The 14863-nt window shown below is 64.2% G+C and overlaps 2 protein-coding genes across 2 annotated transcripts in view; one reads left to right on the plus strand and one right to left on the minus strand.

The window, feature by feature from the left end:
- Window positions 1-119: 119 nt before the first annotated feature.
- On the plus strand, window positions 120-3108 carry ALG3 (ALG3 alpha-1,3- mannosyltransferase). The gene is made up of 9 exons (XM_059731214.1): window positions 120-348; window positions 440-539; window positions 628-775; window positions 863-1023; window positions 1165-1285; window positions 1754-1959; window positions 2136-2212; window positions 2379-2523; window positions 2704-3108. The coding sequence occupies exons 1-9, from the start codon at window positions 183-185 to the stop codon at window positions 2885-2887; spliced, it is 1308 nt and encodes a 435-aa protein (XP_059587197.1). The 5' UTR covers window positions 120-182; the 3' UTR covers window positions 2888-3108.
- A 496-nt stretch (window positions 3109-3604) lies between these two features.
- VWA5B2 (von Willebrand factor A domain containing 5B2) overlaps window positions 3605-14863 on the minus strand; it is a 32533-nt gene continuing 21274 nt past the window's right edge. Inside the window, exons 9-22 of the mRNA XM_006260795.4 lie at window positions 12021-12131; window positions 11533-11735; window positions 11150-11264; window positions 9194-9379; window positions 8884-9082; window positions 8377-8672; window positions 7547-7772; window positions 7155-7469; window positions 6938-7075; window positions 6096-6215; window positions 5669-5746; window positions 5094-5163; window positions 4689-4797; window positions 3605-4298 (exon numbers count right to left, since the gene is read on the minus strand). Of these exons, the coding sequence (XP_006260857.4) occupies window positions 3639-4298; window positions 4689-4797; window positions 5094-5163; window positions 5669-5746; window positions 6096-6215; window positions 6938-7075; window positions 7155-7469; window positions 7547-7772; window positions 8377-8672; window positions 8884-9082; window positions 9194-9379; window positions 11150-11264; window positions 11533-11735; window positions 12021-12131 (2826 nt within the window). The 3' untranslated portion in view covers window positions 3605-3638. The remainder of the gene's footprint in view (window positions 4299-4688; window positions 4798-5093; window positions 5164-5668; window positions 5747-6095; window positions 6216-6937; window positions 7076-7154; window positions 7470-7546; window positions 7773-8376; window positions 8673-8883; window positions 9083-9193; window positions 9380-11149; window positions 11265-11532; window positions 11736-12020; window positions 12132-14863) is intronic.

Below are 14863 nucleotides of genomic sequence, written 5' to 3' on the forward strand. Positions count from 1 at the left end.
TCCCTCCCCCGCGAGTCCGCGGCCTCCCGGGAGCCGGCACGGACCCGGGCGGCCCTCGCGCCGCCCCCGGGGGAGCCCCGCGCCCCGCTCCCGGCCCGGCCGCCGCTGCCGCCGAGGGGCGGAACCCTCCGCGCGGGGCCGCGTTTCCCGCCGGGCCGCGGGGCGGCGGAGCCCGGGCGAAGATGGCGCCGGCGGCGGCGCTGGGGCTGGTGCCGGGCCCGGGGCTGCGGCGTGCCTGGCGGGAGCGGCGGCGGCTGCTGCTGGAGCCGCGCTACACGCCGCTCGTGGCCGCTTGGCTCTGCCTGGCCGAGGCGGGCGTCTGCGTGTGGGTGGTGCGCCGGGCGGCCTGTGAGTGCGGGCCCCGGGGGGGAGCGGGGCAGCGCGGGATCGGCCCCCCCCGGGGCACGGGTCTTGCCGCTCACGCCCTTGCCGCCTGCAGACACGGAGATCGACTGGAAAGCCTACATGGCCGAGGTGGAGGGCGTCGCCAACGGGACCCTGGACTACACGCAGCTCAAGGGCGACACGGGGCCCCTGGTGTGAGTCCGGGCCGGGGGGCGGGCAGGGCAGGGCAGGGCAGGGGCGCGGGGCCGGGGCAGCCCCCTGGCAGCCTGCCTGTCTCCCCAGCTACCCCGCCGGCTTCGTCTACATCTTCCTGTGGCTGTACTACGTGACGGGGCGCGGCACCGACATCCGCCTGGCGCAGCACCTCTTCGCCGGCCTCTACCTGGCCACGCTGGTGCTCGTCTTCCGCATCTACGGCCGCACGCGGAAGGTGAGCGGGCCGCGGGGCGGGGTGGGGCGGGGAGCTCCCCTCCTGCCCGGCCAGGCTGCTGACGGTGGCGCGCGGGCCCCGACCCAGGTGCCCCCCTACGTGTTCTTCTTCATGTGCTGCGCCTCCTACCGCGTCCACTCCATCTTCCTGCTGCGGCTCTTCAACGACCCGGTCGCCATGGCCATCCTCTTCGTCGCCGTCAACCTCTTCCTGGACGAGCGCTGGTCCTGGGGCTGCTTCTTCTTCAGGTCGGTCCTCAGCACGGTCGTGGGCATCCCTCCATGGTCCGGGGCCCCTTTCCCCATCCCCGTGCCCAGCTCCCTTCCTCTCGCTCTTCTGGGGCAGGGTCGGGCTGTGAAGGCAGGCGCTGACCGTGCCCTCGCCCCCAGCCTGGCTGTGTCAGTGAAGATGAACGTGCTGCTCTTTGCTCCGGGCCTCCTCTTCCTGCTCCTGCGGCGCTTCGGCCTCGTGGGCGCCATCCCCAAGCTGGCCATCTGCGCGGCGCTCCAGGTACCCCGGGCCGGCGCTGCCAGAGCTGCGTGACCCCTGGCAGCGTGCGCGTTCCTAGTAGCCCCTGAAGGGCTGAATGGCAGGGGAGAGGGCCCAGGCTGCCCCACCCCAGCACCAAATCTGCCCCATTCCAGCTGGGCCCGGCCCAGCGGATCTCCGAGCCTGGGGCAGCTGCTTGCTGCTTCAATGACTGGCTTCTCCCAGCTGCCCCTGCCCTAGGGGCAGACGGGCAGAGCCAGCGCCTGGCTGGGCCTGGGAGCAGCAGTAAGGCGGGGATGGCAGAGGGGGAGTCTTCAGCGACTCCCCCATGCCGCCCCCAGTGCACGTGCTCATCCTGGACCCTCGAACCCCCACGCAAGATGCCGCGGAGCCACAGAAAGGGATGGGGGTGGGAAGAGAGCTGCTTCCCCTGTCCCCACACCACCATCCTGACCATGGCAGTACCTGGGGGCCTGGCATGTCTCGTAGGTGGTGCTGGGGCTACCCTTCCTGCTGGAGAACCCAGGCGGGTATCTGAGCCGCTCCTTTGACCTGGGCCGCCAGTTCCTCTTCAAGTGGACGGTGAACTGGCGCTTCCTGCCCGAGGAGGTTTTCCAGCACCGCGCCTTTCATGCAGCGCTGCTCACGGCCCACCTGGCCGCCCTGGCCCTGCTGGCACTGCGCCGGTGGCACAGGTGAGAGCCTGAAGTGGCAGAGCCCCAAGGTGGTGCTCAGCCCCCGCCCAACAGGTTTGGGACCCCAGTCTAGCCTGTTGCTGGGTACAAAGGGGCCCAGGCTGCCTGGATGCCCAGGCATCGGCGAAAGGAGCCCCACAAGGAGTAGACATCAGTGCTGGTATGTTTCCTTGCAGGTCGGAGGAGAGTATCCTGTCCCTGCTGAGGGATCCCGCAGACAGGAAAACATCGCTGCAGCCGCTGACACCCAATGATATCCGGAGCTGGGGGCAGGGGATGGGAGGTGGACAGTCCTGGGGACCACAGAGCGTCTGGGGGCAGGGCCTGGCTGGGCTGGAAGGTGGCACAGGGGCAGACAGGCACTTACAAGCCTCTACTCGGCTCAGCTCCTGCCCGTGGCTTCCTTGACGGCCGTGCACAGATCGTCTTTGTGCTGTTCAGCTCCAACTTCGTGGGCGTGTGCTGCAGCCGGTCCTTGCACTATCAGTTCTACGTTTGGTACTTCCACACCCTGCCCTATCTGCTGTGGGGTTCCCCTGCCAAGAAGCTGGGGCACCTGCTCCGGTACGTGCCCACCTCACCCTGCCCTGCTCTGCAATGCTCAAAGGGGTGGGGGAATCCCTAGGGCCTCTCTACATGGCGCGGTTCTGCTTACTTTGGCCTCGCTGCTGGGGTAGGTGGGGCTGTGGGTGGGAGTAAGGAGCTACAGGGCGGGGGGCGCTGACGGGCCTGTTGCCCCTGCAGGGTTCTGGTCCTAGGCCTGATTGAGCTCTCCTGGAACACGTACCCATCTACGGTGTACAGCTCGGCCTCCCTGCACGCCTGCCACGGAGTCGTCCTGCTGCAGCTCTGGTACGGCCCAGCCTCCTTGCCTGAACCTTGCGGCCCCTCCAGGAGAGTCACGGCCCCCCCGAAAAAGACACAGTGAGATGGGGGCACTGGACAATGGGAACTGCTGGCTACTCTGCTTTGCTCTGCTCTGCCCTGCCCCGCACCTCCAGGAGCGGTGCCCCGGCTTGGACAACTACCTGCTGGCTTGGCCGGCCCCACCGGAACCAGGGCTGCTCCCACAGCTTCTCTAGGGGTTGGGGTCTCGCCAGGGTACCAGCTCTTACCTGGGATTCCCCCAATAAAGGTGGCAGAGCCCTGCTGCAGGCTTTCTAGCCCCTCCCTGGCACAGGACCTGCAAGGGAGGAGCTCGCCTGCACTCCAGGGTGAGAGCCGCTGTGGTTCGGAGCCGGGACTCCCAGGGTCTGTTCCTAGCATAAGGAGGGAGCATGGCTGCAGTCCCCCAGGGGCAGGGGGTCCTCTGCTCCGCCAGCCTCTCACGGCCCTGCCCAAGGGTGGGTAGGCAGCCAGTGCATAGGGTCCAGCCCAGGCTGCCCCCCTTTGCCCCTGCTCCTATGGAGCAAAAAGTCCTTTTGCTGTCTCAGTTCCCCCTGCCATACATGCACTGCCAAACCCAGGGCAGAGCTATAGCCCACATGAGTGTGTACCAGGTTTGCCCTGATGCCCCTATCCCCCCTGTTGCTCATGGGCTGCCCAGCCAGGCACAGACTCCCCTGGGATAAGTCAGAGTGGGGGTGCTCTACCCCACCCCCCAGCAGTGCAAGGAGAGGCGGGAACGGCTGATGGGAGCCAAGCCTCTTTATTGGGGAGGCAGGGGCCGCAGCTCGGGCTCAGACACTGCCGGGGCTGTAGCAGAGCATGTTGAACTGGATGTTCTCATCCCAGTGGCGCAGCAGCAGGAAGAGGTGGCGCGCCGCCCCCCTCAGGGAGCCCATGTCCACGCCCTCGGGCAGCTGCTGCGCCCGCAGCCATGCATCTGCTTTGGCTGCTGCCAGCTCCCACTCCACGAAAAAGCCGGCACAGCGGTGCTCCAGCCAGGCCAGCGCCACGGCCGTGGCCCAGCTGGCGCTCTCCAGGTCACCCTCCTCAGCCTCTGGCCCTGCGCCTTCCTGCAGGCTCAGGCCGGCCTCCGAGAGGGCTGGGGAATGGTCATAGGCATCTGTCTCGGACCCACGGCCGCTGTCTGGCCACACGGCCACGCTCGGTACCTCGGAACAGGTGCTGTGGGACTGGGGCGAGCCTGGCTCTGGAACCCCCTCCTGGCCGGGCTCCTCTCCCTCAGGAGAGGGCTGGCTGCCTACAGGCTTGGCACCACCCTCAAGGCTGCCCTTGGTGCCCAGGAGCCCCGGCGAGGGACAGGAGGCAGGGCTGAGGCTGGCGCGGTGTGAGGCGTAGGGTGAGGCCCGGCGCAGGCGGTCCAGGGGGATCTGCACTGCCTCGGCGAAGCTCTCCGTCAGCTGGAAGGTGCCCGGAGCCTGCTGCAGCCGCACCTGGGGTGACAGGTGAAGGGTTGGGAAGGCTGGGGGTATGCGGAGTCCTGCAGGAGGGGCCCTGAGGCAGCGCCTCTGCCAGCTGAGCTGGGGGCTTTGCTCATGGCTGGGGCCTGCTCCTGGGTACTGCTGATGGAGGCAGGCACCCTGCGGCCTTGTGGTCAGGGTAGCCTGGGATTGGGGCCATGAGCACACAGCTGCACCTGCCACGTAGGCCATGGGAGAGTTGCTCTCTTACGGGCTTCTGTGGTGCCTGTGCCAGCTGCTGTTCGCTGGCACCACCCAGCGGATACAGCTCGCATGTGCCTGGCACTGGGGGTGGGTTCAGCTCCTTTAGGGGGTGTTGGACAGGAGCAGTGCAGATGGGCTGGGGCAGCAGGGGGGCCTCACCAGCGGCAGGTAGTCGTGGGTAGCATGGTTGCGGGGAAGCTCGCCCTCTGGGGTCAGGCACTGCGGCCGCAGTGCCAAGCCATGTCCCCTGCGCCGGCTGAGGCTGAACCTGCCAGGGAGGAGGCTGGTTAGCACCTGCTGGCGTTAGGGGAGGCCCCATCACCCCCAGAGCCAGGGGGAGCCCAGCCCTGAATGCACCAACCCAAGCCCCTTAGCCAAGGGGTCCAGCATTGCCATGCTGCCCCCTGCTCGTGGGACCCTCCCCATGATGCAGCCCTGGCAGGACCCGCTCCCTCCCGGAGAGGAAGCTGGCTGGGCAGAGCAGGGGGACTGGGTCCCAGCCAGCATTGGGGAAGGTTGACTCCTGCCATGCTGCGGGGTCAGGCCTCAGGCACTGGAGCTCACCTGGAACCAATGAAGCTTTCGGCAGACTTCTGGGATCCTACGGAGTTGGCAGAGGGACTGGCCGAGGGACCTGCAATGGCAGGTGAGGATGCTAGGGGACAGCTCCACTTGCCTGCTTCTGGCCCAGGTGGGGTGGTCCCCCTCCGGTGCCACAGTAGCTCCTTGGCACAGGCCCCCCCGCTCTCTGGCTGGGGAAGGGCCCTGCAGGATGCACAATAGGGTTGGGGGGGGCTGGACCCTCTTCCCCACCTTGGTGTTCCTGTGCCCTGCCAGGGGATGCCCCTAGGTGTACCCATGCAGGCAGGACAGCCTTCCCGCAGCCCCCTCTTCCCCTTGCTGCTGCAGAGACCCAGCCACATCCCAGGCCGAGCTGTCCTCATGCCCACAGGCTGGAAGCATAGCAGCCAGAGGTTTCCCATCCCCTCCAGAGAGCCCAGCAGGAGCCACAGATAGCCCATGGCCAGAGCCTGCTGGGCACAGGGCAGTCTGCCCTCACCCTTGGTGCCCATGTAGTGTCTCCCCTGCAGGGGCTGAGCCCTGCTGGCCACAGCTCCCAGCCATCGCATGGGACTCACTGTTGGGGCAGCTTTGCTTCTCCCAGCCATAGGTGCCGGAGGAGGTGCTGACCGGAGATGCCGGGATCCCGTTGTGCTCTGCAGAGGAACAAAGCAAGGGGTGGCCAAGCAGGGCCTGGGCGGCTACTGAGGGTGCTGAGCTCAGCCCCCCTAGGCCTGAGCATGTCGCTGCGGCCCCTGCGGTGGCTCTCGAGGGTCCTGCTGCCAGAGGTAGGAGCCTGGCCCAGAGTCCCAGCCCTGCAGGGGCCCACACCCCACCCTGGAGGGCCAACACGCTGGTCCTCAAGTCCACCCTTGGGCTGTGGGCAGAGCCAGGGTGCACCCTGCTCCCGACACTGGCCCCGGGCTCAGGCTGCCTCAAGGGAGGCTGCGGTGGCGCCTCCGCAGGCACCACGTGCCAGACCTGAATACCAGCCTGGGTCGGTACCTCCAGAGATGGCAGCATCGTCCAGCTCATCTGAGTCATGCCTGCGGCCCAGGCCCACCGAGTAACTGCGCTGGCGCCGGCTCCCGGCCTGGGAGCCGTGCTGGTGGCCGAGCGAGCCCCCTGCAAGGACCCAGCCCCCATCAGCTTCCAGTTGCCCATGTTTCCCCAGGGCTGGTTTCAGCTGCACTTTTCCTGCCCCCTCTCCTTGGCTTCCTGGCTTCTAGGCAGCTCTCAGGGACTGGCCTCATCCTCTTAGGATCTCTGACAGGTGCACCCATGAGAGGTCATTAACCACCTTGCTCTGAAGTCAGCTCGAAGGCAGGACAGGTATGCATGGGCTAACTCGGTTGCTCAACCTCCGGCCTGCAGCTCCCTGTCATCCAGGAGCGCCCAAACTCAGCGCACTGGGCTGGGTGGAGGTGGTGTGGGGGCTCTGGGACCTAACCCCAGCACACAGGCAGGGACGGGGAGATGCTAAGCCCCATCTGGCCCACAGACCAGCTCCATGCCACCTGGCCTGCAGGGCCAAAAGGTTAAGCAGCACCAGACTACCAAAATAAGACTATACGTATAGCACAAGCTTTTGTGAACCCTGGTTCCTTCGTCAGATGCTGTGAAAGGACAGGGCAGAGTATGAGCAGGAGAGCAAAATCAGAATACAAAAGACAAGGGAGGAGGAGGAGAGGGGGACACTCCCAGGACAGCAAAGCAGACAAGATGCACCCATGTCAATGGATGCACACGCACTCGTAGTGGACACAGACCCCAGGAGGCTGAGTCCTGGTCTTCCCCCAGCCCCATGGGCTCCCCGTGATGCTGAAGCCGGGTCCCTGGGGTCCTACCTGCGCGGCGAACCTCAAGGGCTGTGGGCAGGGCCTCCTGTGTGGAGGGGTCCACGGGCACCAGGCAAGTGTAGATGGAGGGCACATCACAGGCCTTGGAGGACTGCATGGCCTTGAGGCGGAACCGCCGGGCAAAGCCTGCGGATAAGATGTGGGGTGAGGAGGTGCAGGAAGGGCCGGGCTGGGCGGGGGGTGCGGGCCCCAGGGCAGGACTCACCGTGCTCCAGCTCTGCTTCTCGCTGGGCCGTGCTCTCGTGGTCCCGGATGACGGAGCGGGCAGTGAGGCGGTGCAGCAGCTTGTCCCAGCCTTTCCCTGCTTGCTCCTCCTTGCTCGGAGCCTCCTTGGCATGCAGCAAAGACTCCAGGGCGGCACTCACCTGCCAGGAGACGGGCTTGCCTGCGCTAAGCGCGTGGATCACCACCTGGCAGTGCACGGGCAGTACCATGGCCTGCTCGGCCTCAGCCCCGCTGAAGAGGTACGGGGGCTCCACCAGCATGTCCCAGTCCAGGTGAGACGTCGAGAGCAGGTGATCTGCCGGAGAGTGAGGCAGGGCACTGGGTGAGGGACCCACACCCGCCACATGCCCCCCCACCGCCCACAGCACTCACTGGAGTCGGCTTGGCTCCCCTGCAGCAGCCGCAGCTCCGGCCCCAGCTCGTCCAGCTGCCCCTCCAGGGACCGGTTCCGCTTCCGGGACACCTTCTCCAGGGTGCGGCGCAGGCGGTGGGTGTCCAGCTCACCATGAGGGGACGAGAAGCTGCGGCCGGAGAGGGCGGCTCGTGCCAGCGCCTTCTTGCGCCGCAGCAGCTCCTCGGAGCTCAGCACCATGCTCACCTGGGCGCAGGGGAGACGCGGGGTCAGCGTGGGGAGCAGGGCCCTGTGCTGGGGGGGCTTCCAGCCCATCAGGGGCCATGCAAGGTCTGGGTCCTGCCAAGGGGCAATGTGGAGGAGGCCCTGCTGCTCACCCAGTGCCTTAACTGATGGCAAAGCCATGACTCCACACTCATTTCAACCTGGGTGCAAGGGGCTGAGGGCCACAGGGCTCCACCTGCCTCTGCCTTCCTCAGCCAGGCAACAGAAAACTCAGTCCTGTGATGTTTGGTCTTTGGGCTACAGAGCGAGTAGGCAGGACAGCAGCAATAGGAAACCGTATTGCTGGAGGGTGGGTAGGGATGAAACTGGATTTAAAGCTGCCCCTGCCTTAAAGGGCGTGAGAGACCATCACTGGGCACCTGGTGGTCCAGACTTAGGACAGGACCCAGCTAAGTCCTGCCTGGGGCCGAGGGGGTGTGGGTCTGAGTCTGTACATGGAGGATGCCAAGGATGCTGAAAGAGGGCTCTGTTTTCCTGGGGTACTGAGCACAGGAATCAGGCCCTCTGGGAGGCAGGGGAAAGAGGACGACCTCCGTCCCCCGCCGCCCGTCACAGGAGGCCTTACCTTAGTTGCAGCCGTCACCTGCGCCTGCGGGAGCGGAGCAGACTTGGTGGAGGATTCGCACAGAGACACGCTCTTCTGGCCCTGCTGAGAGGCTGCCTCAGGGGTCCGGGCCAGCGAGCCCCCGTCGGGAGCTATGTCCCGGGAGCCGGTGGACTCGCTGCTGGTGGAGCTGTGGGAGAGCAGGCCCTGGCTCCGGTCGGTGCTGACGGAGCAGTGGGTGAGCACATACTGCTCCTGGATGTAGGAGGCCTCGTAAATCCGCTTCCAGATGTCAGCCCCTGAAGTGAGGTCCCCACCTGCCGTGGAAAGGCAGCTGCAGCGATGCTATTCCAACAGGAATGACCCTGCGAGGCACAACCCCACCCCAGCCTTCCCCGTCGGCCAGCTCCCTCCAGGCACAGGGAGAAGCTGCTGCAGCCCCTGGAGCCTGAGCACCCAAGCAACAGGCAGCGCGGGGCCAGATGCACTGGGAGAGCCTCCTCCTCCTCCCCCCGCGGCTCTACTCACTCTTCTCCGACTCCTCCGCACCCCCGGCCGAGAACTCCAGGGAGATCTCATAGGAAATCTCCTGCAGGGTGCGGCTGATGTCCTGCCTCTCCCCAGCCGGGCACAGGGGCGGCCCATCTGGGCCAAAGGCCTCATCCGGGGACTGGAACACCGACCCCGCAGAGCCGCGCGAAAGGCTGCGACACACCCGCTCCTGGCCCTGGAGGAGGAGAGCACCGGGGGGTCATGCCCAGCCATGCTTTTGATGGGCACAGCACGGTGCTGGGCTCCTGTCCTGCTCTCCCCACCTGCCCCCAGGCAGGGCTCTTACCGCTGCCTTCTTGTCCCGGAAGCAGGCGATGTTGTAGAGGGTGCAGTAGCTGATGAGACGGTCCCCAGGGTATAGGGCCGCAATCTCGTTGGGCGACAGCAGTGCCTCCATGGTGTCGGGCACGTACCAGTCGATGGTGATGTCGCTCACAGCCGGCTCGATTGCCTTCTTCAGGGACTTGATCAGCTGAGGCGCCCAGAACCAGGACTGTCAGCAGCAGCTCATTGCATCCCCTGCCCTGCTTCCTCTGCCGCACACAACCCCGAGGACCCCCACCCTTTAACGACCCACCCGCTCCTGGAGCCAAGAGGGTGACGACTGATGCTGAACCCTGCAGCCAGGCCCATTAGAGTGGGCAGCCCAAGCCATTGCCTCCCGAGGAGCAGGAGTCCACTGGAGATGCCTGGTCTTGGCAGGAGGGCACGTTTTGGGGCAGCACAGGGTGAAAGCTTAGATTGGACCTCAAGAAAAGCTTCCTCGCTGTTTGAGCAGGGAGGCAGTGGAACAGATGCCTGGGGAAGTTGTGGACTCTGCACCGCTGGAGGTGTTCACGGAGGGGCTGAGCAGCCAGTGGTAGGGGATGATCTAGGCATAGCCAGGCCTATGTTCTGCCATGGGCATTTCCCAGGCCTCCGGGCTTTGCTGGTTGTGCCCCGCCAAGTTCCTGCTACTTGTGGCAGGATGTTTTTAAGCCTCCTTCAGAGGCATTGGGTGCTGGCTGCCGCCCAGGCTGGGGACGGGGACTGGGTTGTGCCTGTGCTCCTGCTGGGATTTAAACCCAGAGGATCCTGGCTAGAGGGTCTTGCCCTTCCACTCAGGGTCAGACCGATGCCACATTTGGGGTCAGAAAAGAATTTTACCCCCTGGTCAGACTGGTATGAACTGGGGGGGTTGGCCTTCCTCTGTAGGGGGGTCACGGCCTCTACCTGGGATCTCTCAAGTGTATATTAACAACCTTAAGCAGGACACTGGCCACCGTGGTGCCCCTGCCTTCCCTGTGGCACGTTAGGGTGCGTGTCTCATGTTGTGTCAGGGTTGGTGGTAGTTTTACAGGAGGTTAGGTTATGGATTTGTACAGGGTGGGTTGGACAGGGCTGATCCTTTAGGCAGGGGTTGGACTGGATGTGACCTCTGGAGTTCCCTTCCAGCCCCACGTCTCTAGGAGCCTATGCTTCTTTTCCCAGCACAGTGTCCCGATTGCTCCCGACCCTCAGACGTCCCATCCTGGAGGTGGGAGGTGTGGACAGCTTGCTCCAGAGCCCAGCAGCACTGCTCTATGGAGGGGAAGACCCTCCAGCCCAAGGGCTAAGTGAGAAGGAGGTGCGGAGAGCTGGTTTTGTTGCCAATCCCCCTGCAAGACGCATTCCCTCGCCTGCACGGACCGGGAGCTCCCCTGAGAGGGGCTGTCCCTTGCTACAGTACAGCCAGGCCCTGCTCTCCACTCGGGCTCCCCGGGGGGCTGTCACACAAAGCTCAGGGGATGCCGGTAGACTGCTCTTCCCAGCTGCGCAGCTCAGACCAGAGCGGTGCAGGGCACGGGGCTCCATGACCATTAGGGTGGCCATCATGCTGGTTTTCTGCTACTCTGTCCTCTATTGATATGAAACCCGATGCCTTTATGTCCTCTATTTTTCTCTAAAAGAGAGAAATAGAGGACATAAAGGCACCGGGTTTCGGATCAATAGAGGACAGAGGACAACTGGAGTGTCCTCTATGATGGCCACCCTAGTGACCATACTGAGCACCACAAGCTGTGGCTTGCAGGCCCCCAGCCCCTCTGCAGGCTGTGCCTGGCAGGCAGCAACACCTCAACCCTTCGGTCCCCTGCGCCAGTCCCCGTGCTGCCTTAGACAGGGCAGAGGTGGTCAATGCCTGCTGGGCATGGGCACCCTCAGCTGGGGGGCCAATAGAGAGCATGCCCGAGCCCAAAACCTGGGGCGGGGAAGAGGCTCTTACCTTGGGCTGCAGCCTCTCCTCTGGGCTCAGGAACTCAGCCCGACCTCGACTCACCTTGGCCAGGCTTCTCAGGAGCCTCCGACAGGCCCCAGAGCCCAGGCCAAAGCTGAAACACCTGCAAGGAGCAGCAAGGCTGCTATAGAGCCACCCAGGGGCTGCTCTGAGAGCCCCCAGGCCTGGCTGGAAACAGGCCATGCCTGAAGGGAGGACAAGGTCTCTAGAAGCCACTGAGCTCCCTTTCCCAGGGCCTGAGATGCATGGGGTGGGGGGTCATTCATGAGCGCAGGCAGGAGATAGCTGTGGGCAGAGCTGTGGGCTCCACCTCCCTAGCAGAAAGGTGTTAGCCCTGCCAACATGTCCCATGCCCCCGGCCGGCTCCGTACCTGACAGTGCTTGCCTGTCTCCTCACCAGCTCGATGACCCGGCCCGCGTTGCTGACGTTGGCATCGGTGAAGAGGAAGAGCTGGCGGGGGTAGCCCCGGTGCAGCCGCTGCCCCAGCATCCAGCTCAGGGCTGCCAGGAGGTTGGTGCCGCCCATGTCTGCCCGCAGCTTCTGGATGTGCTCGCAGGCCAGACGCAGGTTCTCCTGCCGACACGGGGCGGCGGTTACCAGAGCCCTCAAAACCCCTCCACAACCCCTCACTCTTCTCCCCTCCTCACATGGCCAGCAGCATGAAGGGAGCAGTTAGCAGGACAAGGAGAGGACAGGAAAGCAGGTCTGATAGGACAAGAAGGGGCTGGGCTACGAGCAGACAGCAGTGGGTCCTGGGTGCCCACGATCGGAGGGAGGGGCACAGGGGCTCCAGGAAGGGTGCCTGGGTCCTGGGATACTGGACCGAGAAAGCCACGAGCTCCCGGGCACAGCACTCACGTTGCTGCACGGTTTGCTGGCTGGGAAGAGCGGCTTGATGTTGGAGCCGAATCCAGCGATGTTCAACAAGGAGCCTGACGGGAGGCTCTTCACCGCCACCAGCAAGCCCTCCTGGGAAGACAAAACCGGGCATGCCAGGCAGGTGAGGACAGTGAGAAGAGTGGCAAGGGCAGGCTGCACACCGTGTCCCTGGCCCCCGCCACAGAGATCTCAGAGCCAGGCACTGTCTGCTCGGGTGTGCTTGTGGCAGGAGCAGAGCTGTCCCCCTCGGGTGTCACCTGCTGTCACTCCCTGGGTGACCATGGTCATGTCACGTCGTTTCCCCTCTGAGTCCCTAACCCCCAGCTGTGAGAGGATCCCCTACTTATCATCCAACAGCAGTGCAGCAGAGGCAGCTCCCATTGCTATGCCCTTCCCAGGCAGCTTCTCAGGCATCCCAGAGGCAGAGGGCTGGAGCAGGGACCTACAGGAGGGGTGAGACGGCCTAGCGGGGTCTTCAGGGGGGTTTTGCTCTTTGCAGACAGGGCAGAGTAGCAGGGCCTGCGGATGCTGCTCCAGGAGGAGCAGACCAGCGAGCAACTGAGGACAGGCTCACTGGGGGAAAGAGGCAGAAGGCAGCACGGTGAAAGAGGGGGATTCAGCTGGAGAGCCTGAGCAGAGAAAGGGAGGATGAGGAGCCTGAGCTGTTTGCTGTGAAGGATCGGAGGCTGGAGCACCATGGCCGGGATGACAAGCTCAGCCTCCGGACCTGGCTGCGTCCACTGAGAGCCCGCGGGGAAGGTCCTGCAGCTGTCCCAAGGCCCTGCCGGGACCCCTGCACTCCCTGAGATGAACGGGAGTGACTGGGCAGTGCAGCCGAGGGAGTTGCACCAGCTGAGCGTTGTCCTTGTGCATCACATCTCTGATGTCCCAGGGCTCCAGGATCTCCCAGGCAGAGATCCCGCTGCTGCTCACCTCCCGCTTCCCAAAGAGAAGCCCCCGTTTCCCCAAGGCTCTGGTCTCCCTCCCCATCTCTGCATCCTCTCCCTGCCCTCGCTGCGACCTGTCGTTTCCTCCCTTGGTCTCGGCTCTGAATCTCATTAAGCCGGCTGCCGGCTTCTCTTTTGGGCACTAATGAGGAGCATAATGAAGATAAATCTGTTAATGTTTATATGGCAGCTTTGGCACGTCGAACACCAGGTGAACACTGCACTCCCTCAGCCAGGTCCTGACGACGAGGGGGTTGCCCAACCATCCGCCAGTGCCAGGGAGAGCCGGGCTGAGACGTGCTGCTCAGGGCACCCCCAGCACTCAGGGCCCTGCTCTGTCCCCTGCTGTCGGGGGAGCAGACAGGCTAAATGGCCCCAGCTGGCCCTGGTTGAGCCAGGACACCAGCGACCTAACCACCTCCGGCTGGGTGCCGCTCCCTGCCAGAGCCCTCGGGCTGCTGCCTCCTTGGTCTTCGTTTCCTGGGTCCTGCCTTACACTCCTAGTGTCCCAGGCCCTGGGCACAGCCAGTTTGTGCCCAGTTTCCTGTTCCTGGGGTCCTACTTGTTGTCTTCACCCTTGTTTCCAGTCCCAGGTGCAGCCCGGACCCTTGTGCTCCAGACCCCAGTCCTCTGGTGGTCAGTGCCAGGCTCGTGGCTTGGCCTGGTGACTGTCCACATCCCAGTCCCACACAGATACACCTGTCTGGCCCAGACACACTGGCTAGTGACACTCGTCTGGCTCCCTGCCTCCTGTTCCTAGCACCCTTAGCTCATGGCTTTACCCAGGGTGACGGCTATGTCCTGGACCCTTGCAAACCCTGGCCCCGCAACCCACCTGCGTCTGGTGCCCCTGCTCTAGTCTGCCTCCTTGCCTCTTCCTGACCCCCTGGGCTGTGACCACCTGTATCCGGACCATGCTCCTGTCACCTGCCCCCTTCATCTCAGGGTTGGTCCCGGCTTGCAGTCTCCACTAAGAACTGCATCCCAGCTTTAATGCCATTTGCCAGGCCCCTTCCTTCAGCCTCTCAGGGTTCCCAAGACATACTGCAGCTCTGACTGCGGAGCCATTAGAATGAATGGTGCCAGCAAGATGTCATAAAGCACTACCACGTGCTTCTCCTCCTGTCATCTCTCTCTGCAAACTACCATGCTCCCTTCGTCCATCCGTTTGCAGGTCTCTGGGTGGCAGCTGTCTAGCCCCCAATGCACCTGCTCATACTTCTCTTGCTGGTACCCCGCAGAGGGTCTGTCCCGTTGCTGTCGTAGGGAGAGGTTACATGTACTCTCTGGTCACCCCCTGGCATGTGTATCATCTAGAGCCGCATTGAGGCCTCTCCAGGACTCTCCGCCACTCTCCAGACATTGCTCAGTGCTGTGCTGGGACGAGTGCCAGCCAGACTGGCTGCTCTCACGTGTGCCAGGTATTCCCCCATCGGCTTTCAGTGCTGGTTCTAGCTCCTCCTTATTCCCAAAAATAAAGGGAAAAAAATCCAGCCAGAACAGCTGGCCTGAAGAGGGGCCAGGGAGCTGTACAGCAGCTGTGGAGCTTTCCACAGAGGCCACTTCGGCATAGCGGTGCTGTCCAGGGCACTTACGCAGCCTCGGCCCTGTGGTGAAGGGGATGAGAGGATCCAGACAAAGGCAAACACCAGACCCCACCTCTAACCAGTCCATACCTCTTTCCCCAATACCCGCCCCTGCTGTGCCCATGGCTTCATTCCCTTACTACAGCTCCCCACCTCCACAGCCCAGGGACCCCAGGAGGAAGGGCTGGATTTAGCCCTGAGGATGCCATAGCTATGGCCAGGCCCCTTCCCCATAACCTTCCCACGGCAGTGCTCTTAGCTCAAGCTCACCCTGATCTCGACCAAGCAA

The sequence above is a fragment of the Alligator mississippiensis genome, chromosome 7, assembly GCF_030867095.1.
Source record: "Alligator mississippiensis isolate rAllMis1 chromosome 7, rAllMis1, whole genome shotgun sequence".
In the NCBI taxonomy this organism is placed as follows: Eukaryota; Metazoa; Chordata; order Crocodylia; family Alligatoridae; genus Alligator; species Alligator mississippiensis.